General features: G+C 37.0%; 1 protein-coding gene across 7 annotated transcripts in view; it reads right to left on the bottom strand.

Annotated features, from left to right (window-relative positions):
- Window positions 1–8314: 8314 nt before the first annotated feature.
- LOC143681249 (uncharacterized) overlaps window positions 8315–14689 on the bottom strand; it is a 147816-nt gene continuing 141441 nt past the window's right edge. For 3 of the 7 annotated variants that reach the window (XM_077158102.1, XM_077158100.1, XM_077158101.1), the window contains 3 exons: window positions 14095–14148; window positions 12262–12322; window positions 8315–9637 (listed from right to left, as the gene is read on the bottom strand). In XM_077158102.1, coding sequence (XP_077014217.1) covers window positions 9108–9637; window positions 12262–12322; window positions 14095–14148 — 645 coding nt within the window. In that variant the 3' untranslated portion in view covers window positions 8315–9107. Of the gene's footprint in view, window positions 9638–12261; window positions 12323–12342; window positions 12786–14094; window positions 14149–14689 lie in introns of those variants that run through there. The other 4 variants (XR_013174487.1, XR_013174491.1, XR_013174488.1 and 1 more) reach the window with 2 other exon arrangements.

Genomic DNA, 14689 nt, shown 5'->3' with positions numbered 1-14689 from the left:
CCTGTACCACGGACTTAAACACTCTTTGTACATGAGTCATACCTTTGAAGTAGTTCTTGGAAGAACTTATTTATATTTCTAGTGTTAATCAGTGTGACACATAGGTCTACAAAACCCTTTCAATCTTGTTCAATTTCCACATGGTAAATTACTTATAGACCCACTAGAGAACTACCTTCACTTCAATCTATTTCCTTGTATTTGAGTTCAACCTCATTAGCTAATGGTTCACTCATCTCTAGCTTCTATGTATCTCTGAGTCCCCTATATTCTGTTTTATAAGCCTCTGATTTTACCTTTACCATGGCCATAAAAGTGGGGTCATACATTATCTATCCTTTTGTGTCTGGCTAATTTCACTCAGCATTATGCCCCCAAGGCTCATCCATCTTGTCATGTGCTTCAGGATGTCATTTTGTCTTACTGCTGCATAATATTCCATCGTATATATATATATGCCACATTTTGGTAATCCACTTGTCTGTCAATGGGCATTTGGACTGTTTCCATCTTTTGGTGATTGTGAATAATGCCACTGTGAACATCAGTGTGCAAATGACTGTTTGTGTCACTGCTTTAAGTTCTTCTCCAAGTAGTGTTATTAGTGGGTCATAGGGTAACTTTATATTGAGTTTCCTAATGAATCGTCAACTGTTTCCATAGCAGCTGTACCATTATACATTCCCACCAGCAGTGCAAGTGTCCCAATTTCTTCACATCCTCTCCAACATTTATAATTTTCTGTTTGCTTAATAGCATCCATTCTTATAGGTGTGAGATGGTATCTCATTGTAGTCTTGGTCTGCATTTCCCTTATAGCTAATGAAAAGGAGCATCTCTTCATAAGCTTTTGAGCCATCTGTATTTGTTCGTCAGAAAAATTCCTATTTATATCTTTAGCCCATTTCATAATTGGGCTGTTTGTCTTTTGTTGTTGAGCTGTATGATTTCTTTACATATACAGGATATCAAACCTTTGTCAAATGTGTGATGTCCAAACATTTTCTCACATTAAGTTGGCTGCCTTTTCAACTTTTTGACATGAGGTACAGAATCATTTGATTTTGAGGAGTTCCTATTTATCTATTTTTGTTGTTGTTTCTTGTACTTTGAGTGTAAAGTTTAGAAAGCTACCTCCTGTTACTAGGTCTCAAAGATTCTTCCTTACATTTTCTTCTAGAAGCTTTAAGGTACTGGTTCTTATATTTAGGTGTTTGATTCACTTTGAGTTAATTTTTCTATATGGTATAAGGTAAGGGCCCTCTTTCATTCTTTTGGCTATTGATATCCAGTTCTTCCATGCCCATTTATTGAAAAGGCTATTTTGCCCCAGTGCAGTGGATTTGAGGGCCTTGTCAAAAATCAATTGACCATGGATTTGGTGGTCTATTTCCGCACTCTCAATTCAATTTCATTGGTCAATACTTCTATCCTTGTGCTAGTAACATGATTTTTTGATCACAGTGGCTTTATAATAAGTTTTAAAATCAGGAAGTGTTAATCCTCCCACTTCGTTCTTCTTTTTTAGGATGCTTTTAGCTATTTGGGGTGTCTTTCCCTTCAAGATGAATTTAGTAACTAGGTTTTCTGAATCTTCAAAGTAGGTTGTTGGAATTTGGTACTGCATTGAATCTGTAGATCAATTTGGGTAGAATTTACATCTCAAGTATATTTAATCTTCCTATTGAAGAGAAGAGAATGTCTTTCTATCTATTTAGATCTTCTTTGATTTCTTTTAGTAATGTTATTTAGTTTTCTGTGTACAAGTACTTTATGTCCCTAGTTCAGTTCATTCCTAAGTACGATTGTTTTAGTTGCTATTTTAAATGGATTTTTTTTCCTTAACTGACTTCTCAGCTAGGTCATTGCTTGTGTATAGAAACATTACTGATTTTTGCACATTAACTTTATATCCCACCAATTACTGAATTTGTTTATGAGCCTAAGTAACTTTGTTGTAGATTTCTCAGTATTTTCCAAGTATAGTATATTGTCATCTGAAAATAGTGAAAGTTTTATTTTTTCCTTTCAAGTTTGGATGACTTTTATTTCTTTGTCCTACCTGATTGCTCTAGCTAGAACTTCTAGCACAATGTTGAGTGATAGTGATGACAGTGGGCACCCTTGTCTCATTCCTGATTTTAGGAGGAAAGCTTTCAGTCTCCCTCCATTGAGTATCATGCTAGCTATCAAATTTTCATATATGCCCTTTATCATATTGAGGAAGTTATGTTTGTTTCTTATCTTTTGAAGTGTTTTTATCAGAAAAGGATGTTGAATTTTATCAAATGCTTTTTCAGCATCAATTGAGATGATCATGTGTTTTTCCCTTTTGATATGTTAATGTGCTGTATTACATTAATTGATTTTCTTGTGCTGAACCATCCTTGCTTTCCTGGTATAAACCCCACTTGGTCGTGTTGTACAATTCTTTTAATGTGTTGTTGGATTTGATTTGGTTATATTTTGTTGAGAATTTTTTCATCTATTTCATTAGGGAGATTGGCCTGCAGTTTTCCTTTCTTATAGCATCCTTACCTGTTTTTGGTATAAAATGATAATAGCTTCATAGAATGAGATAGGTAGAGTTCCTCTTTCCTCAATTTTTTGAAAATATCTGAGTAGGATTGCTGTTAGTTCTTTTTTGAATGTCCCATAAAATTTCCCTGTGAAGCCATCTAGCCCTGGGCTTTTTTTGTAGGAAGATTTTTGATGACTGATTGAATCTCTTGTGATTGGTTTGTTGAGATCTTCCATTTCTTCATGAGTCAGTATAGCTTTTTTGTGTGTTTGAAGGAATTTGCCTATTTCATCTAAGTTGTCTAGTTTGTTAGCATATAGTTGTTCATAGTATCATCTTATGATTTCTTTTTATTTCTTCAGGGCCTCTGGTAACGAATCCCTTCTCATTTCTGATTTTGTTTATTTGCATCCCGTTTTTTTCTTGCTAGTGGCCCATCAATTTTATTGATTTTCTCAAAGAACAAACTTTTGGTTTTATTGATTCTTTCTATTGTTCTTTTGTTCTCCCATTCATTTAACTCTCTTTCAATCTTTGTTATTTCTCTTCTTCTATTTGCTTTGCAGTTAGTTTGCTGCTCTTTCTCAAGTTCCTCCAGGTGAGCAGTTAACTCCTTGATTTTTTTGTTTTTTAATATAGGCATTTAGGGCAATAAATTTCCCTCTCTGCACAGCCACTGCTGCATCCCGTAAGTTCTAATATGTTGTATTCTCATTTTCATTCATCTCCAGATAGCTACTGATTTCTCTAGCAATTTCTTCTTTGACCCACTGGTTGTTTAAGATTGTATCATTTAATCTCCCTATATTTGTGAATGTTCACATTCTTTGGTGGTTATTGAGATCCAGCTTCATTCCATTTTGATCAGAGAAAGTTCTTTGAATAATTTCAATGTTTTAAATTTATAAAGACCTGTTTTATTTCCCAGCATATGATCTATCCTGAATTTGATCTATCCATGAGCACTAGAGAAGAATATATATCCTGGTGTTTTGGGGTGTAATGACTTATATATGTCGGTTGAGTCTAATTCATTTATCAAGTTAACTTCTCTATTTCTTTGTTGATCTTCTGTCTGGTGGTTCTATCTATAGAGGAGAGTGGTGTATTTAAGTCTCCTACTATTATTGTTGAAACATCTATTGCTCCCTTCAGTTTTGCCAATGTTTGTCTCACGTACTTTGGAGTTGATTGGGAGCATAAACATTTATGATTGTTATTTCTTCTTGGTGATTTGTCTCTTTAAGTAATACATAGTGTCCATCTTTGTCTCTTATGATGTCTTTACATTTAAAGTTTATTTTGTCTGTTATTAGTATAGCTACTCCTGCTTTCTTTGGTTACCACTTGCATGGAGCATCTTTTTACATCCTTTCACTCTCAATTTCTTTGTGTTCTTGTGTCTAAGATAAGTTTCTTGTAAGCACCATACTGCTTACAAGCTTATATTTCTTATATCAATTCTGCCAATCTGAGTCTTTTAATTAACATTTGACAGACTGATTAGTATGTGTCTTGGGGAAGAACTATTTGGATTTATTCTTTTGGAGTTCACGAGCTTCTCTGATGTGTTTATTTATGTCTTTTATAAGGGTTGTGAAGCCTTTCCCCAGTATATCCTCAACTAATCTTCCTAGCCCTTTACTCTTCTCCTTCTGGGACACCAATGATTCTTATGTTCATTTATCTGAGGTTCAATTCAAAAATTTCCATCTATTTTTGCCATTTGCTGTTTTGAGTCTTCGAAATCAGTTGCCCTGTCCTCTACTCCACTTATTCTTTCTTTTGTCTCTTCAAATCTGCTGTTGTGTGTCTCTAGTATGTTTTTTACTTGGTCTACAGCATCTTCAATTTCCATGATATTGGATGTTTTTTTCTATTTATTTTTTCAAATTCCTCTTTGTGCTCTTCTAGCATCTTCTTGGACTCCTTTATGTCATTAGCCATCCCATGTATTTTATTTTATTTGCTTTTCCATCCTATTTATTTTATTTAGCAGAGTTAGATGAACATCTTTAATTCGTTGTTCCAATGTCTGTGTCTCCTCTGGTGTTTTAATTTGGTTGTTAGGCTGGGCTATATCTGTTTGTATCATGATATGCTTAGTGATCTTCTGTTGCTTTTGCAGCATTTAAATATCTGGATTGGTTTACTTAGGAAGTTGATTTCCTTCAGAGGTCTAAATTCTTAAATCTGTGGTATGGATGTGGTGCAGGATACAGGTACAAGGCAGGGCGCAACAGTGTGGTGATGCATTACAGCGCAGTATAGGCACAGGCTTGGGATGCTACACTGGTGCACAGGTCTTGGGGACAGGGCCCTGGTGTGCGCTAATCTAGGGTGTGGGGTTCTTTGTGCACATGTGCAGAGCTATGTCAGCAGGTTGGCATTATGTTTGCATGGGTCACCTTCCCTTCCCTTCTCCAGGTGTTCCTTGGAGCAAGGTTGAACTGTATCTATCCTATTCTGCCACCTTCCTGAAACTCCCTGTTCCTTAATTCTAACAGTGATGCTCTCATTTAAGATTATTCAACAGTAAAGAAATTTAAAAGGTTTTCAATAGATGTGTCTTTGCAGAAATCACAGTATCCATTACATCATTCAAAAATCTATTCATGGGTAGGCCACGGTGGTTCAGCAGGCAGACTTCTCGCCTGCCGTGCCAGAGACCCAGGTTCGTTTCCCTGTGCCTGCCCATGCAGAAAAAATATATATATTCATAACATGTAAAAAACTAAAACCTAGGGGAAAAAAACAAGCTGGAGGAATAATTTAGATTACTATGATCTATATGTCTATCATCTTGCCAATGAAATTGTCTTAGTTGATATAGGATTATTATTACAGTAAGAGCTGAAATCTGTTTTTATCAGAAGTTTGTTCTTTAAAGTCATCTTGGTTATTCTAAATTACTTGCACTGTCACATAAGTTTTAGAATTCTTTTGGATTTCTGTAGCGTGAACATCTTATTGGGATTTTGGTTTTGATTGCATTCAATCAAGTGACTGATGCAAAAATTGCCACCCCAAAATATCATTCTCCCAATGCATGCCAAAGATAGTAGCACTCCTTTATCAGGTCTTAAAACCTGTCTAAACAATGCATTGCAATTTCCAGTTTGGAAGTCTTGCTAACATTTAAAAAAATATTTTACTGGTATTTTAAGGTTTGTTAATCTTTTATAAATCTTATTGCTTTTCAAAATTAAATTTTCCAACATTCGTTGCTAGTAAATTACTTTTTTCTGAAAACAAAAAAATGCTTTATTTCTATTTTTAATGAGTATTACATATAAAGATTTTCTTAGAGAACTAGAAGAAGGTGCTTCAATTAAAAAAAAATTCATTCTTAATATGTGGCCCAAGAAATGTTCTTATACTACACTAACTTCAACTATTCTATTAACTGTGTAACTTCAGAAAATTCACTATAAGTTGCTGAATCATTTTATCTTTCTTTAAGAAGTTTACTAGAAACTTTTTCTTTATTTAAGAAGTTTATTAGAGAGAAGTTTTGAACGAGTAGAAATCATGCAAAAAATACAGTTTCCCATAACCACCTCATCACCAACACCTTGCACTGGTGTGGAACATTTGTTACAATTGATGAGAGTACATTTTTCTATTAGCACTATTAATTAAAGCTTAATTGGTTTAACTTAGGTTTCACTGTTTGTATAGTGTAGTTCCATGGATTTATGGATTTTTAAGAATTTTTATGTTACAGTATATACAATCAAACATTCCCCCTTTCAATCATATTCTGACATTATATCTGAGATTATACCTGAGATATATATATGCTGTTATTACCATTCACAATGTTGTACTATGATCTCTGCCAGCAACTACCAAAATATTTCCATCATTCCAAATAGGAACCCTGTTCATTTTGAGCCTTAATTTCCCTTTCCCTATCCCTACTCCATCCCCCCATTACCAATATTCTAGATTCTGACTCTGAGTTTGCTTATTATAATTAGCTCATACCAATGAGATCATACAATATTTGTCATTTTGTGTATGGCTTATTTCATTCAACCTACTTTCAAATTTCACCCATTTTACTGCATGTATCAGAATTCGATTCCTCTCTAATGTTGAATAATATTCTGTTGTATGTATTTACCACATATTTTTTATCCAATCATGAGTTGATGGGTACATGGGTTGTTTCCATCTTTTGGCAACTGTGAATAAAGCTGTTAAGAACATCAGTGTACAAATGTCTGTTTGAATCCCTGCTTTCATTTCTTTTGGTTATATACCTAGTAGTGGGATTGTCAGGTCATATGCTATTTCTATACCTAGCTTTCTGAGGAACTGCCAAACTGTCTGCAAGAGTGGCTGAACCATTTTACTTTCCAAGCAGCAAAGAAGGAGTGTTCCTATTTCTCCACATTTTCTCAAACACTTGTAATTTACTGTTTTTTTCATCTTCTTCAGCATTTGTATCCTTCTGTTTATTTATTTATTTATTTTTGCATGGCCAGGCACTGGGAATCGAACCCAGGCCTCTGGCATGGCAGGCAAGAACTCTGCCTGCTGAGCCACCGTGGCCCACCCCTTCTATTTATTTATTTTATTTTTAATTAATCAATTAAAATTTTCCTTCTGTTTATTTTTATTTATTTATTTTTGCATGGGCAGGCACCGGGAATCGACCTGGGTCTCTGGCATGGCAGGCGAGAACTCTGCCTGCTGAGCCACCATGGCCTGCCCTCTGTTCACTTTTAAACAGCTTAAATCATACAATCCATCCCAAGTATACATTCAATGGTTCCTGGTATAAACATATAATATGTTATACATTCACCACCACAATCCATCTCCATTTCTTCTGCAAAGAAAGAAAAAACCAGGGGGTCCAAGGGTAGTTCAATGGTAGAATTCTCGCCTGGCATGCAGGGACCCAGGTTCAATTCCTGGTCCATGCACTTTCCCAAAAGCAAACAAAGAACACAAACAAAAATTCAAGAAATGATGCTGCAATAATGGGATATTCACATGGAGAAATAATGAAATGTGACCCTGCCATAGAGGGAAATAAAAAAGGAAAATCACATACTTCTCCCCTATATCCTTTTTCTCTCATTGACATGTTCAAATGAGAACTGTTAAACAGCCTTCCAGAGAAGTTGCACCATTCTTCATTCCCACCTTCCCACCAACGGTGAATGAGTGTACTTATTTCTGCACATCCTCTCCAGTACTTGTAGTTTTGTTTTATGGCCTTTCTAGTAGGTATGAAATGATATTTGCATTTCCCTAATCGCTAGTGAAGTTGAACATTTAAAAATATATTTTAGAACCATCTGTATTACAAAGAGCTTAATATTACACTTAGAGAAAAACATTTGATGATTTTAGGGAAAAAGAATATGTGACAAATGATTAATTGGCACAGGCATGACAAATTAAATGTGTTAAATATATATTGTTGTCAGGAATGTTATTTAGATTAGAAATGATAAATTGTGAACCTGTTAGTTTAGATTATATAACATACATGTATTAATATATATTGAAAAGCTGTGTGTGTTACAGTGATGGCATTTTATGTCACAGAATCATAATTTATAAGGACCTTAATATCAGTGCAGGGACCTGATATTTGATGCCACATGACAAGGCGGAAAGCGTGAGGCACCTGGATGCTGCTCCGGGAGAGTCAGGCTTTCCCACCTCCTCCCCTTTCCTGAGGACATGGGGCTCTACGTAATGGTGGTGGGAGATTATTTTGTCTGAACATATTCAGAAATGTGTTACATTGAGGGAAATAACAGAGATGGTAAATGCATGTTTTTTCCCACATTTTCAGAAGACAGGAAAATTCCCACAATTTGTATGAAATTCTATATATATACATATATTAACTTATTTTATTATACATCCATTTTTGTGACATGTTCTGTTTGAATCCTGAATACTGTGCACCCCAGGAAAGTCATGTTTTGATCTTGATCCAATCTTGTGGAGCCAGACCTATTTCTTAGGGTAGGAAACTTTGGATTATTTCTGGGGAGGTGTGACATCCAATTGTGGGTGTGGCCTTTTGGTTAGATAGAGATGTGACTCCACTCATTCAATGTGAGTCTTGATTAGTTACTAGAGCCCTTTAAAGGGGGAAACATTTGGAGAAACCTCAGATGCAGATGCTTGGAGAACAATTGCTTCAGAGCTAATAGAAACACAGATGTTTGGAGACACCTGGAATGCCAACAAAGACAGCAGATGCTTAGCATGGGCAGAGCCCAGCACACAATGCCATGTGCCTTCCCGTGAGATGCTAAGCAAGCCAGAACCCGGAGAGAGCCGAGGAAAACCATGAGATGAAACCCAGCCAAGTGAGGAACCTCCACAGGAAACAGAGGCTGAAAGCAATGCAGCCCACAAGCAAGGGACCAGTAAATGCCAGCCACATCATGAGAGAGGTTTTCCAGATGGCATCAGCCTCTCTTAAGTGAAAGCAACCTCTTGCTGGTACCTTAATTTGGACATCTCCATGGCTTTAGAACTGTTAACTCGCAACTTAATTACCTTTCTAAGAGTTGTTCCATTTCTGGTATATTGTATTCTGGTAGTTTTAACAAACTAAGACAGATTTAATATAGCAGTGTTTACATGTTATGGGGTTACATGTTGTGAAGCAACAGGGAACCCCAAGCATGGCCAGGAAACTTTTCCTGAGCTTCTCTTTGCACCTGCTTTTAGAGATGGCTCCTGAGCACCCCCTGGTGATCCTGTGCACCCCCTGCAGCCCAGTAGCCAGCTGCACCCTCAGGGAACATTTGTGTCTGAGCTCACCCTGACTTCTTCTCTCTGTGTCTTTTACACAGGAATTCATGGCTATGTCATTGACTCTCAGGCTGTTCATTTTTAAATAAACTTTATTCTTTGAGGTGTCCTTGGTGATGCTGAGTTGGGACTGAACAGTTTGGTTATTATAATCCATGGTACCAACCCATTCCAGCCACGTTCCTAGGGTCTGGTGGATCCAGTTCACAGCATAGTTAGTTAAAGAAAATACTGATAGAGTACAGCTGAGGGATAGGGTCTGCAAAGGCTGCACCAGGCCAGGTACCAATTTCTTCAGTTGTACCTGGGAGAAGACACCTGAAGACAAGTAAAACCACAGTGAGTCATGTGCTCAGATGCATTACCCCCATTACTTTCATATCTGAATCCCGGAGATACTCCTATCTGGGAGTTGCCACCAGGAAGATGATGAACAACAAAGGTTTCATGTCCCTTTGGATGAAATCCGTGATGCCCAGGAAATATTTTCCAGGCTGAGGGTGAACCTGAATTTTAAGTACCTTTGTTCTGTGGTTTCATCTGTTTGTCCATGTGGTGATTTGCATTTGGGAGGTAATTGCATGTAAAATGAAAGGGGATGAGGGGAAGTGTTTGTCTTAGGAGGACCACTGGGAGGAGGATGCTGGTGGTGCCCTTGGAGAACACTGTTCTTTCCCTGTGGTGCCCTTCATGAATTCCTGGTTTCTTTCATTTCAGGCAGGAAATGTCACATGGGGTTTCAGATGGGGCCAAGGATCAAGAATGGCTCTGATAATATGGTCAATGTGCCCCTACCGCTAAGGATTATATATGTACTTGTGTGTTATATATATAAAACATAATATATATATTCACCTATTTTGAATATATAGTACATATCTATTACCTGACCATGTTGGATGGATTCTGGTTGATATTTGGTTACTCACTTGAATATTGATGGGGTTTGATCTACTCATTTCTGGATGTTTTTCTACCTCATCACATCCTGATTATAACTTGAAAGCAGTATACTTCAACCTAGCTATTCAATATTAATTAAAGATGAAATAATAAATATAGTAAGAAATTCATCTGTAGCCTGGCTTCAAGATGGTGAAATAGAGACATGAGGTGTAAAGGACTTGGCCTGGATGAAGTCACTAATGGTTGTGGCAGGATATGGGGATTCAGGAGAACATAAGGCATGTTCCAAGTTTTAGGATGTGGTACACGAGGCATTCACAAAATCTATGGATGGAGGTGTTGTGAGGGGAGGTGCAGGCAGGAAAATCAAATTCACCTGTGGATTAAGTTTTATCACTGTGAAGATACAGTGTTGCAGTTCAAAGTGCATTTTTCATGAGTGGCATATATCGACGTTTCCCTGTTGCACTAATTGCGAGGTTGGCATTTGGTTACGCGTATTGTCAGATAAACTTCTTAATATACTGTTTCACATTACTTTATGGTTTTACTTTAGCAACATAATTTTTCAAAAACAAACAATATTTCATCAATATAAACATCACTGAAATTTCACTGAACCTTTATCTTAAGCCACGTGTGCTGGTTTGAAAGGAAGTATGCCCCCTAAGAAAAGCCATTTGTTTTAATATAAATCCCATTTCATAAAGGTAGAATAATCTCTATTCAATACTGTATGTTTGAAACTGTGATTGGATCATCTCCCTGGTTGATGCGATTTAGTCAAAAATGGTTGTTAAACTGGATTAAGGGACGACATGTCTCCACCCATTTTGGTGGGTCTTGATTAGTTTCTGAAGTCCTATAAAAGAGGAAATATTTTGGAGAAGGAGAGATTCAGAGAGAGTAGAACGATGTAGCCATGAGATGCAGAGAGTCCACAAGCCAGCAACCTTTGGAGATGAAGAACGAAAACGCCTCCCAGGGAGCTTCATGAAACCAGAAGCCACGAGAGAAGGCTAGCAGATGACGCCGTATTCGCCACATGCCCTTCCAGCCGAGAGAGAAGCCCTGACTGTGTTCGCCATTTGCCATTCCACTTGAGAGAGACCCTGAACTTCATCGGCCTTCTTGAACCAAGGTATTTTTCCCCAGATGCCTTTGATTGGACATTTCTATAGACTAGTTTTAATTGGGACATTTTCTCAGCCTTAGAACTGTAAACTAGCAACTTATTAAATTCCCCTTGTTAAAGGCCATTCCATTTCTGGTATATTGCATTCCGGCAGCTAGCAAACTAGAACACCATGTAATAGACTCATGACCAGGTTTACCTGATCCTTCCCATTAGATGAACAGAGAAGTCATAAGAAACCCCAGATGCTAAAAGGAATCTTCCTTATACTTCCCTTGCAGCTGCCTTTGTTCTGCCTCTTGGCCCAGTGGTCCTGAGCTCCCCTGCTCCTCCCTGTTTCACGAAGACACACATGCCAAATGCAAAGATTGTTGGGTGACTACAGGAGGCAAAGTCTGAGTAAATACCCAGTGATTGTGACCCTTTGGGTGTTCATCACTTATTTCCACAATGCCAATGAGGCCACATTCGTTGAAAAAGATGTTCAAGCCTTATATATTATTTTTTATTTTTGTCTAAATTTATATTGATTTCAAGAAAAAGTTGGAAGTTCTAACTATAATTGTGGGTGTCACTTTTTTGTAGCACTGTCAGTTTTTTTCTTTCATGTATCTTAAGGCTCCATTATTGATGTCATACGCAAGTGGTATGGTTTTGTCTTATTAACTGACCCCTTTATAGCTATGAAATATGCCTCTTTCTCATAACAGTCATTGTTCTGTTGGGACTTGTTTAATTATTAAAGCCACTTCATCTTATTTTGAATAATTTCATGATGCAGTGTTTCTATTATTTTATCTTAAATTTATTAATCTAATTTCATTGTTTAAATACCACTCAAATACACAGCATAATCTAATGGATAGCGGCAGTGATGATGCCCAGGACAGGAACAACATACCTTGAAAGAGGTGGTGAATATGTGAGCACAGACTCCATGAGGATGCATCCTGGTGCAAAAGCTGCATGGGGCCCCCAAAACTGACATTTTCAGTAAGTGATTACACTAAATAATCTAGATTTGTAGGAATTATACCTTAAATCATATCATTTGGCTATAGATCCCACAATTTCAACTTTCTAACATTTGCCACAAGACAGCAAAAATGTTAGTCATGCGAAACAGAACAGGCAAGAAAGAATCACCTTCTCACATTTAGCAGACATTGCTTATCAAGGTACTTGGAATAACATTTTGCCCAATTGTGTATTTAGACAAGGCTCAATCACTGGGAACCACAGTCTTACTGGCCTAAAACAAGAAATAGTCAAGAGGATCTTTCTCCACCTTCTCAATTCATTTAATTCATTACAGAGCCTTCCTTATGAAACATGGGAATAACAAGTAAGGTGTCTTCTAAAATTCATCAAATGGAAATCCAGGACCATAATAGTCTTTGTCTTGCTTTATTTTCTGGTTCCAAACTAAAATAAAGTGCAGAAAGCTGTTTTTGCATTAATATAGAAGGAAACACAGTAATTCCAGTGAGAAACATTTTAGCAACGGTTGAGATGTGGAATTCTACAATACCCAGGAAAAGGTAATCTCTCTAGTGAAGACTGAGCAGAATAAGAACTCAAGAGAAGGGTGGCTAGAGTATCAGGGGATTTGTTTTAATGTTAGGGCTCATGTAATGAACAAGTTATTACTGAAGTACATTTGTAACTACATTGCATGATTATCTAAAAGTTTATGTGGAAAAAAAATTTTTTTTAAAAGTTTATGTAGGTCAATAGTTCAGGAACAGCTTAGTCAGGTGCTATACCCAAAGTTTTATAATGTTGAAATCAAAGTAGGCTGGGCTATATTTCCTTCAGAGGGTTATGCTGGGAAATGTTTGTGAGCAGAACTCAAGTTTTTATGATGAGAATTCAAGATGACCTGTGGATTCAATGCCAGCAATGGAGAGAGTACCATTACATTGAGCATATTAGCAAAATGGAGTACAATATTATGGAACATAATCATGGGATTGTTAACTTATCATCTTTGCTATTTTCAACGTTTAGATGAAATTCACAGGTCCTGCCCACACCTCAAGAGAAGTGGGTTATAAAAGTCTATGTCAGAGGATCATGGAGGCCCCAATAATGCATATCCACTGCAATGTCCCTATCCAGAAACTGTATAAATGGGAATTATTTTCCAGATGTGCTGTGCCTCATGTCTAGCAGGTCAACTGTGGAGCACCTTGAAAACGACAACCTTCCTCAATACTGTAACATGAAATGCCTGATATATTTCAGGATGTGAACAGTTTATGGAATGAACTTTCCAAATTTCCTTGGTTTATAGAAGGGTGAAGTTTTAAGGTATATACTGGCGTATATTCCAGAACTGCTATGAGCTGGTACTGGTTCAGGACTTGTCCAAGGTGCACCAGTAAAGGGGAAATTGTTGGTATTGAGGGAAACTCTTAGGAAGTTTTGCGGAGACCAACCTTTTCTTCTTTCCTACAGCAGTTACACACATGTTTGGGTGAACTAAGTTTGTAATCGATACCTGTGTGATTGGGACCGAAGCTTCAGCTATGTGCATACACTGTTAGGAAAAAATACATTGCCTCTAAGGTATAAGAAGTTAAAATCTTAGTCCATTCTATTTTTTCACAGTATTTTAATTATTGCCCACTTAATATATTTTTCCATGTGTGTATAGATGTATAGTCTCTGCCAACAGTAAATCAAGTACTATTTTGTATGTCTTTCATCTCTAAGTAGTATATATGCTTACCTTGAGAATAAACCCATGCTTTATGCACTGCTCTTTCAGTTGCTGGCATATGTTCTTGATGAAATAAGTGAGAAACAATAACAATGTAAGTGTGACAAGGAGACACAAGAAAGAGACATTCACTATAATTAGGAGCACTAGATTATATTTTTCCTATGATAATCTGTTCAGAATAGCACGGTTCTTCTTCTCTGTCCTTAACTTTTGCAAAACGGGTAGTCAATTTCTTTGGGATTACAGGCATGTGCCAGGTAGTGGGTTCTCTGCGAAAGAGCATCATCACTGTCCTGCAAAAAGCTGAGTTCTATGTGAAAAGATAGTAGTCAGTACTTCCACATGCACAACCTCCCTTCAACATGGAAAGAAAATTTCTTATTGGAACCACATGATTCTGACTGCATCAGGGTCTACTGAATTCCAATATATGATTAGCAGCAAAATGAAGTGCTATTTATGTCTCCTTAGAGGTGGAGACTCAATTAGCAGAATATAGGTCAGGTCTTTCACGATAATAACAGCCATTACTGCCAAGGAGCGCCTACTATCATATCAGTAACATCTCTGGTTCCCTAGCTATATCCTGAAGGTTGTGGGT

This window comes from Tamandua tetradactyla, chromosome 4 (genome assembly GCF_023851605.1).
Source record: "Tamandua tetradactyla isolate mTamTet1 chromosome 4, mTamTet1.pri, whole genome shotgun sequence".
Classification (NCBI taxonomy): Eukaryota; Metazoa; Chordata; class Mammalia; order Pilosa; family Myrmecophagidae; genus Tamandua; species Tamandua tetradactyla.
Note: the sequence above shows the minus strand (reverse complement) of the source record. Positions and strands in the feature narration are given on the sequence as shown.